The sequence below is a fragment of the Neofelis nebulosa genome, chromosome 8 (genome assembly GCF_028018385.1).
Source record: "Neofelis nebulosa isolate mNeoNeb1 chromosome 8, mNeoNeb1.pri, whole genome shotgun sequence".
Taxonomy (NCBI): Eukaryota; Metazoa; Chordata; class Mammalia; order Carnivora; family Felidae; genus Neofelis; species Neofelis nebulosa.
In genome coordinates this window covers 99,958,129-99,979,077 of record NC_080789.1, presented here as the reverse complement: position 1 = coordinate 99,979,077, position 20,949 = coordinate 99,958,129, and the positions used below count along the sequence as shown (strand labels likewise).

Below are 20,949 nucleotides of genomic sequence, written 5' to 3'. Positions count from 1 at the left end.
GCAAGGGTAAAAAACAACAAAAAGGAGGTGAATGAAATTCTGCCAGGGGGCAAGGGTAAACGGGGAAAGAACAGGACCAAAACAACATCCTGAAACTGACCTGGGACTGTCCTTAGGGGAAAGTTGTGGAGAAAAGACAGAATGGGAAGCAAGTTAGAAATGTTGGTGGCACCTGGGTGGCTCAGTTAGTTAGACGTCTGACATCGGCTCAGGTGGTGATCTCGAGGTTCGTGGGTTTGAGCCCTGCATCGGACTCTGCGCCGACAGCTCAGAGCCTGGAGCCTGCTTCAGATTCTGTGTCTCCCTCTCTCTGCCCCCCCCCCCCCCCCGTTCACACTCTGTCTCTGTCTCTCAAAAATAAACATTACAGAAAAAAGAAGTGTTGGTTTATATGTCAAGAGTGAAAAAAAAAAAAAAGGTCAATCACATAAGAACAATGAGAAATGGAAAACACTGGCACATGATCAAGCAAAAGAGAAGGGAGTGAAGCATGAAGCTTTACCTAGCAAGACTGTTGGTAGGTAAAGATTGTCACACGGAGCAGGAAAGAAAAGGAACTTTCTGGTGAATTGAGGAGTTTTCTGGAGGAGAGTAAATTGGAGTGTTGGGAGAACCAATGGCAAAATTGTAGGAAGGGTGCAATAGAGAATAGTGGAGAACGATACTGGTACTCCCTTTTCCCAAGGGGGATGAAAACATCAGTTGGGGTCTTTCTAAACATAGAAGAGAAAAAGAAACAGATCAAAGACCGCTCTTTTCTGAGGAGGAAATTAGAAACATTTATTTTAGAGTGTTTAATTTGCAATATACACAATCCTGGGATTGGGGTGCTCCGTTGGAGGGTCACGTTCTTGGAGAGATTCTTAAACGATTCTTGGAAACTCTGCCTGTGAGTTTTCTCTACAGTGGTTACAATATGCATTCAACATGTCTGTCTATATATGAGCAAATGTACTTTTAGAGGCTGTGGAGGAGAGATTACATGCTTTGGTCTTTCCTAGCATTTCTCTTCAATCAGCTGAGCAAATCCCATTAGGCTAAATTGTTTCTCAGCCTCCAGAGTTTGATCCTCATTTACAGTTTTCTTACAATATGAAAAGGATCCAACACTACCAAGTGGAATTCTGTGATGTATAACTTGCCTCAGATTCCTCTATTTCCTACTTGAATTTCATTGGCCTCTGTGGAAAGTTTCTAAGTTCTTCAGGTAGAAGGATCTACAATCTGTAATTGGTCACTTACAATGGGATTTTTTTTCTATTACATTGTGGACTGCTTCCTAATATAGGATATCTCTCCCCTCATAAAGCAGACATGGTGGTTGTGAATCAGATTGCATCTAGACTTCCAGAAATATGAATAATGCATTTAAATCTTAAATCACAGAATTAAAAAACCTTAGAACTCACATAAACTTAACCTTGTTGTGGTAAAGATGGGGACTTTTACCAGGGCCTAGTGTGGCAGCATGTCTTAAGAATGTAGGTTGTCTGAATGTTATTTCTTTTATTCTTTCTTATAAACCACTAGGTAAACTTTGTCTGCCCATTAAAGATGAGGTCTGAATGTCCTTCTTAAGGCCCCAATCAGGCTATTCCAGAATCCATTTGCACAATAATCTCTACAGATTTCGTTTAGTAATGGGGTGAAAGGAGTAGCCAAGGAAATTCACACCAACATTAAGTTGTCTAATTAATTTGGGAAGGTGGGCTAACCCCTACCCCACATGACCATAAATGAGTAAGTAAATAGGACTTTTTAGCCCTACTTGCCTGTTTGGGACAACCGCATGAAAAACTGAATAGGGAACCATGAGTCCAAGTTCCATGCTTGGCCTACTCCTCTTTAGCCTCAGCCTTAGCAGATCTCATCTTGGGTCTTTAGATATTGCCGGTAGGATTGTCTAACTCTTGGCCTCAGAAATCTCTGGGACTACGCAAATTACCATGACTCTTCCGGAAGACCCGCCAGGCAAATCCAGCAAAATAGTTAGCATAAGAGTAAAGAGGAACTTGCAAATGGGGAGTTAATCTAGGACATGCTTGAAAATCAAAGAAACGAAGTCCTGTGGCCAAACTAGTGACAGCTTCTTCCTCCCTAAGATCTATTTCAGACAGATTCAAATTGTAAATATTAACCTCACGTTTATTTTCCTTTGAAACCGTATGTAGACTGTTTGTACATAAGCCACTTGGTTATCATTGATCTACTATGTCTATGGTAGTGAGAAGCAGCAAAACCATGCTATAATATAGACTTTGTTATCGGTCTGGGTAATAAATCAGGGAGTGGGGGCCAAAGCTAGACACTACAAAGGGATTGGTTTAAGAACTACTAATGTCTATGGGTTAGCTGACAATGGTTGCTCTTGTTAGACCATTCTCTTCCTCCCACCCACATGTTCTTCCTTCCTCTTCCTTGATCATCACAGACCACTGGGTCTCTGCACGTTCACATTTTCACAGGGAGGAAGTCGGAAGTAGTTGGAGCGGCGGAGTCGCCTTGGGGGTAAACCAGCCATCTGACGGCAAAGTTCATCTAGAAGAGAAGCAGAGAATAATGCCTAAAGGGCTGGCGTTTTGGGAGAAAGAGAAGACCCGGGGCTTCTGAGTGGCTCAGTTGGGTGGGTGTCCGACTCTCGATTTCAGCTCAGGCCGTGATCTCACGGTTCATGAGTTCGAGCCCTGCCTTGCCCTCTGCGCTCACAGCGCGGAGCCTACTTGGGATTCTCTCTCTCTCTCTCTCTCTGCCCCTTCCCTATACATTTTCTCTCTAAGTAAATAAACTTTTGAAAAAAGAGAGAAAGAGAAGACAGCAGTGTGCTTTCGTGAAAGGTTGAAGAGAAACAGATCTGGATTAGAACCCCCGATCTGCAGCTCACTGGTTATTTATTGCTTACTAGAAAGTTACTTAACTTTTCTGAACCTCACTATCCCTTGCAGCAAAAGAAGCATGAAATACCTGCCTCAAGTATAGTTGTATTAAAACAAAATAATGTATGCTAAGTACCTAGCACAGGTGGCTGGCCGGTGAATTTTAGGCTGCTCTACACGCCTAGCTCCCGATTCTTCTAACCATGGGCTTATTAAATAGCAAAAAAGTGACATTCAATTATTCACTATATATCTAAGTGTTTACTGTGTGCAAATGGCTAACTTTAGTAAGTCCCCTGAGACACTTGAAAGTGCCTAAGTCCCAAATACTCATCCTCAGTCTCAAGGTGCTTCCCTTGCAGGTGGCTTGCACAAGGCCAATGGGGGCAAATAGCAAGTTTCCTTCTGCGAAGTCAACTACAGCTCTTACTCAGCAGCTCCGTGCAAGATGGGCTGTTGAGTCAGAAAGGGCTGTGTCTGTGGTGCCTTCACCAACCACACTTATCGTTTGGGGCTGGCCAGGGAGAAGGTGAGAGGTATCTTTGTTCCCACAATGCACGGTGTATAACCACACACGTTGGACCCTTTTAATTGTTTTTATCAGGTTTTTCTACCCTCTACCCCTGAATTTTTGCATTAAGCAATGTAAATAGTTCCTGGAATTGATAAACTGTTTCAAATGTAGCCAGCTTCTAAATGTCCTGTTTTGTATTTACTGATAGGCCCTGTCCAAACATCAATTGTCTCCAAATAGTGGAGTTTTTTTTTTTTTTTTTTTCCTTTAGAGAGGTTTTTTTTTTCATTTGTGAACATGGCTGCCGGTAGTAGAGTCTATTATTTGTGATGGCTGACTTGGCCTTTTTTTAAAAGTTTTTATTTATTGAGTTTTAGTCATCTCTACACCCAACGTGGGGCTTGAATTCCCAGACTGAGTCAGCCAGGTATCCTGATTTGGCCTTTTCACCTAGAACTCCAGTGAATGATCTCCAAACCAGTTCCAACTTCAGAAAGCTCTATCTATGGGAAAGGTTGGGAGTTACAATCTTGCTGAAAAGAGATCCAAGATATTTTCCTTAGGGTTATCTTTATGTACGAAGCACACTGCTTTACCTTGATTGCTTATCTAGCACAAGTTGGTGGGGCAGGCACTGATGGAAGTTCAGGGGGTGACCTAAAGCCCTCCTCCGAAGCCAGACCTTGGATCCATCAGGATCACGTCTCTATTTACCTCTCTCATCATTGCCCCTCCCCACTAAAAAACCAGATATCATCTTACCTTTCATTACTTCATGTTCTTTACAGACAAGACGAGAGCAGATCTCATTGTTGATGATGTACATACGTCGTAAACTGCCAGAGTCCCAGTAACATGGTTAAGGAAAGAGACAGCAAAAACCATCGGGAGGGAGAACTCTAGTCTGTATATAGGCCAAGGGTGCCTCTTCAGCTCCTGTACTCCCCACTCTCCCCTGTCTGTTTTCCTCCTCTCTTGATTTCTTTCCTTAAGTATTTTGGGCTGATTTTTCCCTCCCAGAGGAGGGAAGGGGACGCTTTGCACATTCCTCCTGGAATCAAGCCTTATCTAATACTGCTCTTCACTATTTCTGACATTGAGAGCTGGATCCTTTGCTTCAGCCTTTTTCTATGGGGTCATAGATTCACTGTACCAGTATTTCTCTCATGACTGTCCTTTCTCCAGCCCTCACTTCCCTTGCCTTCTAACATCTAGTCTTAATAGCCGGTCTGTTTTCCGCACAACTCAAGTCCGACTCCGGGTTCTATCTGGCACTGCCCTAAGAGGGTCATGTCCAAAATTTCTCTGCCACTAAAGACTGAAGTTCCACAGTGGGTGCTCATTGCATAGTTACTGACATGAAACCACTACCAGGGAAGGCGATTTCTCCACATCCTGGGATCCCTTACCTAGTGAAACATAACTGGTGAATGCATTGCTTGACTGGCCGATGCACCGAGTAGAGTCTCGTGCAAGCAAATTTTTCATCCCGGCAATCTGAAGAAGTCCAATACAAAAGAACAGGGAGAGGCATGAACAAAGGATTAAAGACATGGAGGAAGGTACAGAGAGCGGGGGGAAAATACAAAGTAGTCTCTACATAGGATCATTGTAATGTGGGGAATGCCCTTCCTGTTCAACAAAGCAGAACAGTAGGAAACTGGCTGAAATAAAATTTAGGTGCTTTCCTACCTGGACCCAGAAGTAGCTAAAATAATCTCTGAGAGTTCTTCTAGGAAAGTCTTTCTAGGGTTATCCAGGCGGCAGTGTGAAATACCAAACTGAAATGAAATGCTGCTGACTCCATTCTCGAGAATAAGAACTCTTAGGTGGGTCACAGTTTCTGTTGCAGTAGTTTTCAGTCCTAGCTGCACATCAGAATCATCAGTACATTACAGAAAGCAACTTTGCCCATGACACCTATCGTCCTCTTGTCCTTGCAGTCAGTTCCCAATACACTAACCACCACAGAAAGTCCAAAGGTAGCTCAGGAAGAGGACTGCTTTGGGATCATGCAACAGTGGTCCCATCTTTTCTTCATGACCTCGAGGACAGGAGATCATAAAGGAGAGCAGGAATGAAGGGCATTAAAAATACTCTTTGAGAAAGAATGGAAAGCAAACTAGAAGGTACATCAAGTACCCACCAAAGAACAAGGAGATAAGGAATCCCCAAGAAGAAAGCTGAAGAAAAAGACATGCAAAAGGCAATCATACCTGCTGTGGTATTTTTATCATTGGCCGGAGCTGGAAGGCAGAAATTTCATTCAGTTATCATGAGTTCTAGAACTTACTACCTCTGTAACCTAGAATATCCTTTTCCCTTTGTAACCTTGGGGCCTCACTTGGGGCCCATATGGGGCACCCATTAATAAAAAAGTGAGGCACCCATGTTGCCTCACTTGGGGCCCATATGGGGCACCCATTGAGAAAAAATGGGTTGATAATGCTTTTAGCAACTTCTAAAAGAAAGCCCATAATGGACTGCTTTGATCCACAAAACTGAACAGATTTAGGAGTTAAGATGGGAAATGTGATTTTGCCTCTCTCCTCTCTCTTCTAGAATCGAAAAATTGATGGCATTTTGAGTAGCTTTGTGTTGTTGCTAAGCAAATTTAGTATGGACAAAAGCCATATGCCCAGAAGGGCTTCATCCTAGAGCGAAGGAGAGAAGAGATTGTTATCCTGTAGAAGCTCTTGCTCATCAAGGAAAATTTCTTCTCTGTAAATCAGATACATCGTCATGGGTTCTTAGATGAAAGTGTTATTCAGCAAAGAATAGCAAAAGTCACAGCCATAGCCAAACCCAACCTAGGGTCAAGTTAAACACGGGCTTAACTTGTAGAATGAATAATAAATCAAGGAGGGAATAGTGTTGAAGGAATTCACTAACCATGGGAGTGATGTGTACAAATGCCATTGGAAGAGTTGTTTATAGACAGGATACTATAGGAATATGTTGGGTGGTCTTATCTACCCCCTAGTTGCAATTGCGGGCTTCTCGGCTGAGAATTCTCCAGCTTCTACTTCTAGCCCAGATCTCTTCTAAGCTCCAGACCTGTAAATCCATCTGCCACTTTAGGGAAGAGTTTGTGGATATTTCAAAGATCCCCCAAATCTAGTGCATCTCAAACTGTCTTATCTTTGAACCAATTCAAATTGTTCTTCAGCGAATGGTACCACCAGCTACCCAATAGAAGACTGGACATCATCTCCACAGTCCCCTCTCACTTACAGTCACTTACAGTTCACACTTAATTCTCACTACCTCTTCCTCAGTTCAGGCGATCATCTTTTTACTGGGACTATTGCCATAGCATCTTGACTGGGTTTCTAATTCATAACTCTGATGAGAACCTTTCTTTGTATAAACTATTCTCCGATTGGTTTTTATTTCTATCCTAAGCCTTTGCGCATACTGTTTTCTTTACCCCAAGGCTCTTCTCCCTATTTACTTGATTCACTTCTACTTGTCTTTCAAGAACCAACTTAGTCATTGTGCCCTCCATGGAAGCCTTTCCTAACCCGGGGGACTCTTTTCTCGCATCTTGGACAGCTTCTTTTGCTTATCCTGATTGTGGCATTTTGTGAAACCGAATGAAGTCAAAGTCAGCCATTTGTTTATCTTGTGTATTAGACAAAAAATATCTTGTAGGAGGATATCGGTTTCGTTCACCTTTGTGTTCCTGATTTATATTCCTATAAACCTAGTAGCAGGTTCTCAGTAACCATTTCTTTAAGGTAATCTAGTTTCTGTCTCCTTTTCTTACATCCTACCACTTATTCCTTATAGATTTTGCCCTGAGTATTTAAAAAGCTCAGTTTCTCCAATGTGCCAAGACTTATTTTGCGTTCACATCTTTGTGCATACTGTCCCTTCTTCGACTGCCTGGCTGGCTCCAATTCTTTCGAGAATCAGTTCAACCATTACTTTTAGAAAGTTTCCTTTTATCTTCCCAAGCAGCGAGTTGTGTATATATTTATCTCGCCTTCACCCATCCAGTCTTGGAAACTTTGACGGGAATATCGCACTTCGGTATTTTGTACGTCAGACACCTGGTACAGTCCCTCCCTGGACCTACTAGGGGATCAAAAATATCACTAATTCAAATTGAACTGTTGGAAGAATTTTCACAAACTGTGGTGGTAGCTATTTAGGAACCTTAACCAGCTGTACCGCCTTCCGTAATGGGCTCTGGGGAAAGCCCAGAAAGGCCCCAGTGGCCCTGGGATCCCAGATCTGAACTCACCCAGGTCATCTGTGGAAGGCTCGATATCGGCCAGAACTGAAAAGGCACAAAACAGCAGGTGTGAGGAGGGCTTTGAATTGGCAAGGGGGAAGTCAGAGTGGAAAAATGGACGTTATCACGGCAAAGTCAAGGCTACGGCTGGGGTTTGTGTATTATATCCAAGGGAATAGAGTTAACTGAAGTAATGGTGAATATTTTTTTGGATGTGCCCTACTGGCAGTATCCTTTATTGCACGTGCCTTATGTTAGCTATTAATCCACTTTGTTTCATCTTTTTCAGAAAACGAGTGGGACTCTTTCCTTTTATCCCACTTGTCACTGAACAAAACACCCACAATCCCTCTATCCCTTTCTCAGGGATAAAAATACAGGATTAATTCAAACGCTGGAATAAATGTTGTGAATATTAACAAGAATCATGCCATTTTAAAAGATCTGTAGTACAACTTACCTGTTTCATCTGTAGAGGGCTCATTCACCAGGTCTGCAAACATATAACACAAAGAATAAAAAATGCAGGAGGCAAAAGTGGCAAAGAGGGAAAGGGAAGGAGGGTATAGGGACGATCTTAAAGGAGGCAAGAAAAATCGCAGTGAAAGAGTGTGACCTCTTGGGCCAATGTGAGGGATTCTCAGAGAAGGAAATGGGAGAGAAAAGATCGGACAGGTTCACAGCATCAGTGGTAGGTAAGATGGACACTAGGGTCTGCCTGAGCTCAGAGCACCCACTCACCTCTTGTAACTTTCATTTATCTTCCTACAGACATCACCCTCAGTCCCTCTAGCCCCAGTGTGAAAGCACAGAAATAAAAAGGGTAGCTTACTAGGATCTTCTGTGAATGCTTCTGGAGTCACTTGAGTCACATCATCTGAGAAAAAAAAAAATCAGAAAACATTTTTTTCCAATTTATTTATTTTGAGAGAGAGAGACAGACCGAGAGCACGAGCGGGGTAGGGACAGAGAGGGAGAGAGAGAATCCCAAGCAAGATCTGTGCTGCCAGGGCAGAGCCCGAGGGAGGGCTCGAACTCACGATTATGGCCCGAGCCAAAATCAAGAGTCGGATGCTTGATTGACCAAGCCACCAGGGTGCCCCCCCATAAGATATTTTTTGGGCGCTCTCCGTCCCCCTCCCCTTCTTGCACTCCCAGGAAGTGAAACTGTCCAGCACGGCTGCCCACACGTAGCGGGTATCCCACAGTTGATTTTCTTTGTTTGCTTCCCAAACCAAGTCCTTTCCCTGCAACCCAAACAGATGTCACGCTTTGCCACTTCCCTGAATATACCCACACAGTCCTAGCCTAGAATATCCTTTTCCCTTTGTGTGCCTTCCCCTCCGTGCCTGTCAGACAATCCTCCACTGGCACCCCCTTTCTTCATGATACGTGGGTTAAGCATGGGAAGAGAAGAATCACATCATTTTGTTGTCCTACCGGATAATAAGCATACAGCTAGCTTGGGTTTCCTATGTGCCAAGCACCATTGAAATCTGTTTTTACAGATGATAAAATCGAGCACCAGACAAAAAATTTACCCAAGGTCCTACAGCTTGTTGTGAGTACCATGGATTGATGGCCTCTTGGCGATACTTTCGTTAAATGAAAATTGTCTTTACCAAAGACATTGAGTATGATAATTATAATTTTGACATAATTGGCTATCAGTTTGCTGAAACACTTACATATAAGCGTCCCAAAGGGTGATGTGGATGATTTTCTGATGCTCAATGAGAAGTGAGGTGAAGGGGGGGGGAGGGGAAATGCCAATGATAGTAGAGAATGACCTTGCAGTTGAACATTGAAAGGTAAAGGCAGGAGGAGACATAATAATAAGCGGTCCCAGCTCTAAGGTGGAATCTATTAGGATAAACAAGCAAACTGTATCAAAACTACAAATAACAGCACTATCCAAAACCAGCTGTCTCTCTCTGCTTTAAAACACAGGGGCACCTGGCTGGCTCAGTCGGTTAAGTGTCAGATTCTGGATTTCAGCTCAGGTCATGGTCTCCTGGCTCGTGAGATGGATCCCCATACCTGGCTCTGTGTTAACGGAGCATGGAGATTGCTACTTGGGATTCTCTCTCTCCCTCGCTCTCTCTGTACCTCCCCTACTCGCATTTTCTCTCTCTCTCTCAAAATAAACAAACTTAAACAATATTTAGATGTCAACACAGCTTTGTTACTTTGCTTTTTCTTTTTTAAATGTTTACTTAGTTTGAAAGGAAGGGTGTGTGAGCAGGGGAGGGGCAGAGAGAGGGGGAGAAAGATAATCCCAAGCAGGCTCTGCGCTGCAGAGCACAGAGCTCAAAAGGGGGCTCGAACTCACGAAACGTGAGATCTAGACCTGAGACAAAATCAAGAGTCAGACGCTTAATTGACGGAGCCACTCAGGCACCCCAGCGTCTAAATATTCAGTAAGTATCCCATCTAGAAGTATCCTTCCTTGTAGACGGCTTGTCATCACAATCCATTTTGCCCACCAGGGGTCACCAAATTCACGTAGTTTCCTTTGACTTTTTTTCCTTAACCGTCAGTGTCTAAATGGCAGGTTAAATCTGGAAAGAATAGCATTTTCATAAAGCGTGCCAGAGCGATTGATCATTGTGGTAGAGGGCAAAGAAAAATAATACATTTTGAAGCAATTTATTTTGAGAGAGAGAGCCCTAGTGGGGGGGGGGAGGGGAGCAAGAGGTGAGAGAGAAAGAAAGAGACAATCTCAAGCAGGTTCCAAGCTCAACTCAGCACAGAGCCACATGGAAACTCAATTCTATGAACCGTGAGATAATGACCTGAGCCAAAATCAAGAGTCCGGCGCTCAACCGACTGAGCCACCCAGAACCCCACATCATCCTCTTAAAAAAATAAAAATAAAGTCATTAGATCCTACAGAAGGGGATTTTTATCTCTTAACACTGAACATTAGCTTTCCTTACTTCAGGACAAATTTTGGTAAAAGAAATCCAAGGCTGGGACACGTGCGTGGCTCAGTTCGTTAAGCGTCTGACTTCGGCTCGGGTCATGATCTCACGGTTTGTGAGTTCGAGCCCCGGGTCGGGCTCTGTGCCGACGGCTCGGGGCCTGGAGCCTGCTTCAGATTCTGTGTCTCCCTCTTTCTCTGCCCCTCCCCTGCTCACGCTCTGTCTCTCTCCGTCTCTCAAAAATAAATAAATGTGAAAAAAAAAAAAAAATCCAAGGCTGTTGCAATCCTCCAGGACATTTGAGAAACCACTAACCCGAGTCATTCCAAAAACCGTGAGGGACGTGGAGCCTCTCCAGGACACGGTGCCATCCCACCAGTTCCCTTCCTGTCCTACATTCCAGTCCAGCCACTCACAGAGATGGAAGCAAACCAGTGGGAGAGCGGAGGGGTTGGAAGTGTTTCCTTGCTGTCGCTTCCGAATTTCTGGATAGAGTACTGTTTGCCCGTGTATTCCTCAGATCACCCACCTTATCCGTGAGCAGCCAGTGTATAAATGTTTCTTTAGGGTTCATGAATGTTCTCTGAAAAGAAATCTTAAGCAGGCGTTTTTAGCACATCTTCTATTTCTGTTAAAGAAGCATCGCAAACATCTGGAAAAGGACTGGACCGTAACCGGCCCAGAAAAATGAATTCAGAACTCTGATGTGGGTTCAGAAACTGAGGGATTCAGACCTCTTTACCCACAGCAGTGGAAAAAGAAAATGCCATGTTTCCACATTTTTATCTACTGTACCAGGATGCCCAGGAAGAAATTGTATTGTGCCCCAGTGTATGCATAGAAAATTGAAACCAGATTTATATGATGCCGCTTTACTCTTGCAATGTACTTGCAAAGTACTCCTTTTTTATTTTAGTTTATGCTAATTTATCAAAAACAAAAGGGCAGTTGTGATCTGCTAATTTGATTTTATGATCCATTAATGGGCTCTCAAGGGTCGGGGAAAGTAAGAGATAAATTGTAGTTATGTTTGTCTGGAGGCAGAGTGGAGATGTTAATTGGAGTTTCCTTCGTCAAGCTGAAGGAAGTGGCTCTTTGGAAGCCAAGACTTGGGTTCTATCCATTAGTGCCAGAATTTCACTGTCGTACTGAGATGGCTTCTTATCCTGTCTGTCAGTTAGCGTCTCCGTTGTTACATGGTTGGGAAAATGCTTTCTGTTGTTAGTGGTATTTTCTGAGGAAGCTAAGAGATATATATATAGGAGAGTAAAAATGAGGGATGGTCATGGAGGAGGTTTTGGGAAAGGTATTTCAGTTGACAAAAGAAGTTTTTTGAGAGGATATTAGGATTTTGGAAACTGGTGAATTAGACCCTATTTCCTATAAATTGGCAATATGTCTCTCTCTTATATTACAGATTCTTTAACTGGGACCATTAATCTGTATTATACCCAATAAGAACCCCAGCAGATGGTGCGGGCACCTGGCTGGTTCAGTCAGAAGAGCATGTGACTCTTGATCTCGGGGTCATGAGTTCGAGCCCCACATTGGGGGTAGGGATTACTTAAATAAATACTAAAAAAAAAAAAAAAACCAATAACCAAAACATAAAAAATACACACAGAGCCCGGATCCATGGGTTTACGTACCTCCTCGTTGACCATTGGCTCCTAGTGGTGTCCAGTCTGTGGCAAAGGAAAGAGAAAAGGGATAAATGACTCTAGCTCTACACCCCATAAAGCTTTTATAAGATGAACCAGAAAATGATGGGAAAATCGTTTACTTGATTTTTCTGCATTGGATTTCTGTATAGTGCCGTACAAAATCAAGGGTGCCTGTCCGGCTCAGTCAGTAGAGCATGCGACCCTTGATCTCAAGGTCGTGAGTTTAAGCCCCACGTTAGGCGTGGAGCCTATTTAACACAAAAATGAAAAATTTCAAAATTACTCAGACCGTTAGTGCTGACAGGGAAACACTCAAAGAAAAACAAGTTCCTGGGAACAAAGCCCTGCTTTGCCAAGCCCTGGCTTGGGGTGCCTTCTTGCCCTCAATCCCCCGCAGGAGTGGGGTCCTATTGGGCAGACGGGGCCAGCAGCCTTTCTAATGTGCCCTGTTCTATCACAACCTCCATTGTATGAGCTACATTACTGAACAACCTCAAAAGTGATTTTCTCACAGTCTGTATCTGGCAGAATGAGAAAATAAAATAGAGTAGGATTTCGTCAACTTCCGAGGGTTCGCTTTCCGTGGCCCCTCTTCTAGCTCAGCGACTTTACTTGAGTGTGTGGTTAGGCACGTGTTTCTTTGTGTGCATGTGGATATATTTGTGTGTTGCAGGAGCCAGTGTTGGTTAAGTGGGAGTGTATATATTCCCACGGGTTCCCTTTATGAATTGAATTTGGTCCAGTTTCTTACTAGCCGTCTCTGTATGTTTGTGCACCCAATTGTGTGCCCATTTCTTTTTTCTTTGGTGTTTGTTTGCTTGTACGTTTATGTGTGCGACCCTTTTATGGTTAGTATGGGTCCGAGGTCATCTCTGATCTCCTCCTAGCCCTTTCTTCTCAGACATAAATCTGTTCCTCTCTTTCTTTTTAAAATTTTTTTTTTCAACGTTTTTTAATTTATTTTTGGGACAGAGAGAGACAGAGCATGAGCGGGGGAGGGGCAGAGAGAGAGGGAGACACAGAATCGGAAACAGGCTCCAGGCTCTGAGCCGTCAGCACAGAGCCCGACGCGGGGCTTGAACTCACGGACCGCGAGATCGTGACCTGGCTGAAGTCGGACGCTTAACCGACTGCGCCACCCAGGCGCCCCTCTTTTTAAAATTTTTTAAGCTTATTTTTTTTATTTTTAAGAGAGAGAGAGAGAGAGAGCATGAGTAGGGGAGAGGCAGAGAGACAGGGAGAGAGAGAGAATCCCAAGCAGGTCCCACACTGTCAGCGCAGAGCCCAACATGGAGCCCGAACCCATGAACCACAAGATCATGACCCCGAGCCAAAGTCAGACGCTCAACCGACTGAGCCACTCGGGCACCCCTGTTCATTTCTCTAATGGCTATTCTAGAACTCAGTAGCCGGCGCTCCTGCTGTGGTTCCTCTTCAACTTCCCCTCCATCCTGCCCTCCAGCCTACACCTCCACACTCACATATAGCTGAGGAGCTGGCATTGTAGGGAGGAAAGAACAAAGGTAGGGACTCACCAGAGGGGATGATGAACGCAGTGAGACACAGAAGCACCTTGGGTCCCAAGAGCAGCATATCTGACAGGGGTGTTGGGAGAGTAGAGGTTGTAATGCTCAGGGACACATCAGCATTTTGACTTCAGGCAGGGGTACCCGCAGGGCCCCTCTCCTTGTCTTCCCAGGGTTTTTCCTGGTCCCCCATGTGACTCAAGCCCTTTCTCTCTTTTCGTTCACCCAGCATTCTTTTCCCAATTCTATTCTGTGATCACTTACCATTATTCTAACTCGCATTACTTTTTTCTGCCCAGTCAGAGAAAACTTTGTGTTCTAAATGGTCTGTGCTTGCCCCAACTCTTGGCCTCCTTCATCCCCCAGTGTCTAATTTTCCCTTTTGATATCTGTGGCTATTTTAATATCATCTGCTTAACTTGGTGTCTCCTGTTGAATTCCATGGATAATTGGGATATCCACTCAATTCTAAGGCAGTGGCATTTCCTATTGCCCCCCCTCCGGCCTTTCAATTTCAACTTCACCCACGCACAAACACACACACGCGCGCACACACTCCCTCTGTCTGTTTAGGGTTATATACAATCAAACAACTCACTGTGTACTTTTTCTCTGCTCTTTCCACCGAGTCCTTTGGCTGCTGAACGTGTCTCTCCTTCTCTCGCTGTTTCTACTTTGGCTGGAGAATAAGATGAACAGGGCCACTCCCTGGGAAGGACTTCAAATTTGGCCTACTCTGAAACAATGAGATGAGGGAAAGTGAGGGAGAGAGAGAGACACACAGAGAGGGAGAAAGCCAGGCTAGAGGAGTGTGATGGGGCTGGACTGAGAAGGGGCTGGGATTCGCAGTCACTCACACCCTCATTCCAAATGTTATGACCACACCAGTGAGTGATATGCCGTTCCCTAGGAGGCCTGGCTCCCACTCATGTGCCTTTCTTCCATGAGTTTCTTTTCCCTCTTGCAACCTGGCCCCAGGCCCCAGCCTCCACCCACCTCCTTTTCCTTGGGCTCCTTACCTAAGTAGCTCCGTCTCATCATTGCACAGTCTGCCCCTTCTCTGGCCATCTTCTATGTTTGAATCATTCTGCCATCCTTCCCTCTCACTTTCTTTATTGACATTTACCTCTTCAACGCCACCAAATTCCTTTATATCCCTGTGTTTCTCTTTTTTCTTTGCCTCTTTCTTGACACATGCATTCCAGAATGTGGTTCTGCCCCTCCCGCCCCTCCCTTCCCATCCTATTTATTCCATTTTCAAACAAACACAGACACTACATAAGCTTTGCCCAGGAGGAGGGTTGGCTGCTTTAGGCTTAGGAAAAGTTGAAAAATACACTACTCTCTGAATCCTTTTGAAATGTAAGGGAGTTCTGTGAGAGGACATGCCAACCTTCTTCTGTCTTTTGTCTTTGTTTAAGCTTATGCTAAGCATCTTGGTTTCTGGAATCTTATGGACAACATGCTATCCAAAGCCCAAAGGAAATTGGGAGCCAATTTCATTCTGCTGGCCTTATTCTCCAACCATACTTTTCCCCACATCGTGTAACATACAGATAACTTTCTCAGATCCAGGAGCTTTTAAGACTTTGTATTTGCTCTTATTCATAGAAACCTAGAGGTTTTGACTGGTTAAAAAAAAAAAAAAAAGATATATCTCCACTTTGGAGGGAACAAACTTGAATTACAGAAACTCAAATCTGAGGGATCATTGACCTTGTACGCATTTAAGTGTCTAAGTTTCAAGTTAATCTGTTAGCTTGTCAGGAGATAAACAATGTAGACCAAAGGAGCTAAATTAGAGGAGAGTACAGGTAGACAGAGAGCAGATCGTGTTAATAGAATACAGACTAGAAAAAGAAAAAATAAGAGAAGGGAGGGGGAAAGGAGTGGAGGAGGGAAGAGGGGAGGAAGTAAACTAGTTATTTGGGAGGAAGGGAGAGCATTGGATTTAAGCAGAACTAAGGAAATAGCACCTTCAGCTCCTCCAAAGGGGCCATACATGTTCCATCTCTGAGACACATGGGTTCCGGTCACAGTTTAGAACAAATGTGAACATAAAACCCTGCTCTTCCTGACCTGCCTTACTGAGAACTTGCCCTTCGCCCATGTGCTCTGCAGTGAGAGTGCAGAGGCTGGAAAACAGATGTGATTCCAGTCTGGTGAGAGTCCGCAAAGAAAAGGCAGGGAGGTGGGGGTGGGGATCGAAACACAAAAAAGCAGAGGCAAAGCAGAGCTGAGGCAGGACATATAATAGAGAGCTTAGAGCAACAATCATGTTTTCCATGAAGCTCAGACAGATGGACAAACTGAACTCAGCCCAGTCATTTGGCAGGGAGAGCAATGACCTCAATGTGCTGGCCCAGCTCGAGACCATAGCAGAGAAGAGCCTCCCCAGGCAGCGGGAGGGGGTGCTCTCCTGGGGTCGTAGGAGGGAGTCTGAAGTTAGGGCAGCGACAGTGGAACAGAATGTCCGGAGTAAGGCAGAGGGAGAAGGCAGGCAGGGAGCAGCAGCTTACAAGGAAAGGAGAGGAAGCTTGGGCGCACTGATGTTAAGAGCAGGAGCCACCATTTCTTCGTGCTGGGCTTCCTAGGCTTCCAGGAACGCAGTTTGTCTTGAAGTAGTCTGATTAATTTTCTCTTCCTTGCAGTTATGGTGGCCCTTTCCTTCCAGCATTGTTCCCCATTTTTTTTCAGAGCCCAGGTAGGGAGAGAACCTCAGATTTGCTTTTCCCGAGGTGATTTGGTCAGCTTCCGTTGTATTACACTATCGGTTTATCGTCGAATTGCATGCTTCCGCAAGTAGTAACACCAACAGGTCAGAAATGAACAACTGCCAACCAGAGCCGTGAGCGTCTGGTTTTCTGAGGTTCCCACTGACCCCAGGGGAAGAACTCCCTGGGCAGCAGTCCACGATCCCATCCAATGCAAGCTGATCGCCTGTGGATGGAGCGAACAGGAAAGTCCTCTATGGAATAGCCTGGCAGGTGCAGAGGCCACTTAATACAGGCAAGCTCATGTTTGAGTCACATAGGAAAATTTTCGTTTTCGAAAAGGGTCTCCAGTCAATGGCAGATGGGGGAAGTACAAAGGAAGAGAAGGGAGGCAGACAAGCGAAACGGCGCACCGGCTCTATTCATCTGTTTATTGGCCTGTAAAGAATACACCCATTAGCTGAAGGCCTCTGGGCAAATGTACAGAAAAGTTATTACTACAGTCCAATCCAACTAAATTAAATCCAGGGCCTAAATGCAAAAAAAGAAAAAAAAAAAAGCCAAAACGAAATCCCATAAAAGGAAAGCAAGAAGGGAGGAGGGTTATACGAGGTGGGGAGGGAGGAAAGGCAGAGAGCAATGTGTGCAGAGGAATGAAGCAATAAACTAGTAACAGCCCAACTTAAACGATGAACTCAGTGCTGGAGTTAGAAGCTAGGAAACGTGCATCCTCAGACAACTTCCCACTCATTAATAACCCATACTTGCTGTAACACCTCATGCCTCTGAGCTTTGCACTTTCTGTTCCTTCCTTTATGAAATATCCTTTCTCAATCCCAGTCAGTAAATGCTCATGTGTACATCAAAGCCCAGGTAAGACTCTGCCTCTTCCCAGAAACCTTTTCTGGTCTCCTCTCCTTCTGAAGAATTTTTTTTTTTTAAAGTAAGCTATGCATCCAAACGTGGGGCTTGAACTCATGACCAAGAGATTAAGAGTTGCACGCTCTACAGACTGAGCCAGCCAGGCACCCCCTGCCTCTCAAGAGCTTATCATTCTCTCTACTGAGCTACCTTTGTATTTATTTCCAGTTCCTTGATTGCAGAGGTGAAATCTTACTCATCCCTGGCAGGTAGGATGATTAGCATGTAAGAAGCAAACTTTGGGGACACCTGGGTGGCTCAGTCTGTTAACCAGACTCTTGATTTTGGCTCAGGTCATGATTTCCCGTGTCGTGGGAGCCAGCTCCATGTTGGGCTCTGTGCTGACAGCTCACAGCCTGCTTGGGGTTCTCTCTCTCTCTCCCCCTTTCTCTCTGCCCCTCCCCCTCAATCACTGAGCTCTCTCTTTCAAAATACATACATACATACATACATACATACATAACATTATTTTAAAAAGTCAAAATTTGGGGCGACTGGGTGGCTCAGTCGGTTGAGTGTCCGACTTCGGCTCAGGTCATGATCTCACAGCTCGTGAGTTCAAGCCCCGCGTCGGGCTCTGTGCTGACAGCTCAGAGCCTGGAGCGTGTTTCAGATTCTGTGTCTTCCTCTCTCTCTGACCCTCCCCCATTCATGCTCTGTCTCTCTCTGTCTCATAAATAAATGTTAAAAATTTTTTTTAAAATAAATTTAAATAAAATCAAAATTTGGTCATTTGAATTGGATTGAGATGAAGACTTAAAATAGTAAAATTGCTATTTCTATGTAAAACATTTCAAAAAATGAGTCAAATGCCAATATGTAGAGAGGATAGAATTCTAGAGAAGTAACTAGTTAGAGAATTCACAAGGAGTATAGCAAGTGGAACAAATAGCCAATGTATTGAAGTGATCAGAGGCAAATAGAGCAAACAGAAATAGGCCTATAAATTGGGCAACAGCTACTCTAGAAACAAAGGAATTTTGGCAGGGAGGCTGTAAAATCAGTGTATGGAAAACATGTCGTTTTCCTTCAGTGCCGTTAACTCATAATAAAACGTTTAACTTATATCTGCAATAGCGCGTCTGTCCCATCGTTCTGGTTGATGTAAATTTTCTGATGATACTGGTGGTCTTGCATTGTAGGCCACGCTGTCTTGACCATGCAAATGTGAAATGGTGTAGAATGCTTGATCCAGGGTCAGGATTCTGTTAAGGTTCCATCTTCCCATTCTACCCATCGGAAAGCAAATAAAACAGGGGTGCCTGGGTGGCTCAGTCAGTTAAGCATCCGAGCCTCGTTTTTGGCTCAAGTCATGATCACACAGTTTGTGTGAGCCCCATGTCGGGATCTGCTCTATGAAGCCTGCTTGGAATTCTCTCTCCCTCTCTCTCTCTGCCCCTTCCCTCTCCCCTCCTCAAAAAATAAGTAAACGTTAAAAAATAAAAAAAGTCTGGACTATGCAAATATCGGAAGAAAACAGGAAAGTTCAACGTATGTAATTATTAATAATTGCTAATATAATTATTAAGTTTGGTAGATTTATGATTTATATGTATATATATTCTAGATAATATGTGCTAGGCAGCCTGGCCTGCAGGATGGCCTCCAGTGGTGATTCCTCCCTTCTATTCTTTTCCCCCTTGAGTGTGGGTTGGATGGAAGGACCAGTAGCGAATAGAACGCAGCAAAGGCTCAGTAGTACCTTCCAGATGAGATTACAAAGACTCTGGCTTCTAACATTAGTGTTCCCTTTTGATCTCTGGCTTGCTTATTTGCTCTGAACAAAGCCAGCTGCCATGCTGTGAGCTACTCTATAGAAATGCTCTTGTGAAAGAAGGGATATCTCTAGCCAATAGTCAGCAGCCCCAGAACTCTAAGAGCCATATAAATGAACTTGGAAGTAGATCTTCCCTCAATTGGACCTTGAAGATTGCAGCTCCAGCCAATGCCTTGACTACAGCCTTGGGAGATTCTGAGCCAGAGGTACGCAACTAAGCTGTTCTTGTATTCCTAACCAACACAAGCTTTGGGAAAATAAATGTTTGCTGTTTTAAGCTGCTACATAGATCATTGATATGTCCTATACTATAATACATAACCATCTTATCTAACATATGAATATAATATTTAGATATTTCTCCCTGTATATAGTATATAATAATGTATTATAATGTTGATACAATTGTGTGAAAGACTAAATTAGCCATTATTATGCATTCACCATTTTTAAAATATTTTTTAACTGTTTATTTTTTTTTAATTTTTTTTAACGTTTATTTATTTATTTATTTATTTATTTTAAATTTTTTTTTTCAACATTTTTAATTTATTTTTGGGACAGAGAGAGACAGAGCATGAACGGGGGAGGGGCAGAGAGAGAGGGAGACACAGAATCGGAAACAGGCTCCAGGCTCCGAACCATCAGACCAGAGCCTGACGCGGGGCTCGAGCTCACGGACCGCAAGATCGTGACCTGGCTGAAGTCGGACGCTTAACCGACTGCGCCACCCAGGCGCCCCTAACGTTTATTTATTTTTGAGACAGGGAGAGACAGCATGAACGGGGGAGGGTCAGAGAGAGAGAGGGAGACGCAGAATCTGAAACAGGCTCCGGGCTCTGAGCTGTCAGCACAGAGCCTGACACGGGCTCAAACTCACGGACCGCGAGATCGTGACCTGAGCCGAAGTCGGATGCCCAACCGACTGAGCCACCCAGGCGCCCCTTAACTGTTCATTTTTGAGAAAGAGAGAGATAGAGCCTGAGCAGGGAGGGGCACAGAGAGACAGAGACTGAATCTGAAGCAGGGTCCGGGCTCTGAGCTGTCAGCACAGAGCCCGCCGCGGGACTCAAACTCACAAACCCGCAAGATCATCATGACCTGAAGTCAGACACTTAACCAATTGAACCACGCAGGCGCCCCTGCATTAGCCATTATTATACACTAGTTAGTAGTAATGGCTAATGTTTATGGAACATTTACCATATGCTAGGTGCTGTGCTAAAAAGTATGATTATACTTCTTTTGAAATTAACACATTCATAAGAAAGCATAGAGAAAGGAGAGAGACGAAAAGAAACAACAGATAACAGAGGGGACAGAAGAAAAGGAAGAGACTAGTAAGAAGGAAAACAGGGGGGAGAAACAGGGTCCAAGAGACAGAACTCATGTGGAAACCACAGAATTATCCTTTAATATTCACTACTAATGATTCATATAATTTAGTACTATAATTTACTTGAAATGTAGGCCATGAAAAAAGAAAGAAACAATTTGAGGCACCTGGCTTAGTCAGTAGAGCATGTGACTCTTGATCTCAGGGTTGTAGATTTGAGCCCCTTGCTGGGTATAGAGATTACTTATGAATAAAATCTTAAGGGGTGCCTGGGTGGCTCAGTCGGCTGTGTCTGACTCTCGATTTTGGCTCAGGTCATGATGTCACGGTTCATGACATCCAGCCCCATGTCGTGCTCCATGCTGACAACACAAAGCCTGTTTGGGATTCCTTCTCTTCTCCCCTCCCCCCCCCCCCCCCCCCCCCGCTCTCTCTCTCTCTCTCAAAATAAATAAACTTT

General features: G+C 44.1%; 1 protein-coding gene across 5 annotated transcripts in view; it reads right to left on the bottom strand.

Annotated features, from left to right (window-relative positions):
* Positions 1-2,124: 2,124 nt before the first annotated feature.
* The window catches only part of MFAP5 (microfibril associated protein 5), a 46,311-nt gene continuing 27,486 nt past the window's right edge, over positions 2,125-20,949 (bottom strand). Inside the window, exons 1-11 of one of the 5 annotated variants that reach the window (XM_058743774.1) lie at positions 14,761-14,876; positions 14,340-14,477; positions 13,751-13,810; positions 12,201-12,236; positions 8,460-8,504; positions 8,088-8,120; positions 7,637-7,672; positions 5,604-5,633; positions 4,797-4,884; positions 4,150-4,223; positions 2,125-2,538 (exon numbers count right to left, since the gene is read on the bottom strand). In XM_058743774.1, coding sequence (XP_058599757.1) covers positions 2,426-2,538; positions 4,150-4,223; positions 4,797-4,884; positions 5,604-5,633; positions 7,637-7,672; positions 8,088-8,120; positions 8,460-8,504; positions 12,201-12,236; positions 13,751-13,808 — 513 coding nt within the window. In that variant the 5' untranslated portion in view covers positions 13,809-13,810; positions 14,340-14,477; positions 14,761-14,876 and the 3' untranslated portion in view covers positions 2,125-2,425. Of the gene's footprint in view, positions 2,539-4,149; positions 4,224-4,796; positions 4,885-5,603; positions 5,634-7,636; positions 7,673-8,087; positions 8,121-8,459; positions 8,505-12,200; positions 12,237-13,750; positions 13,811-14,339; positions 14,574-14,760; positions 14,877-20,949 lie in introns of those variants that run through there. The other 4 variants (XM_058743775.1, XM_058743776.1, XM_058743777.1 and 1 more) reach the window with 4 other exon arrangements.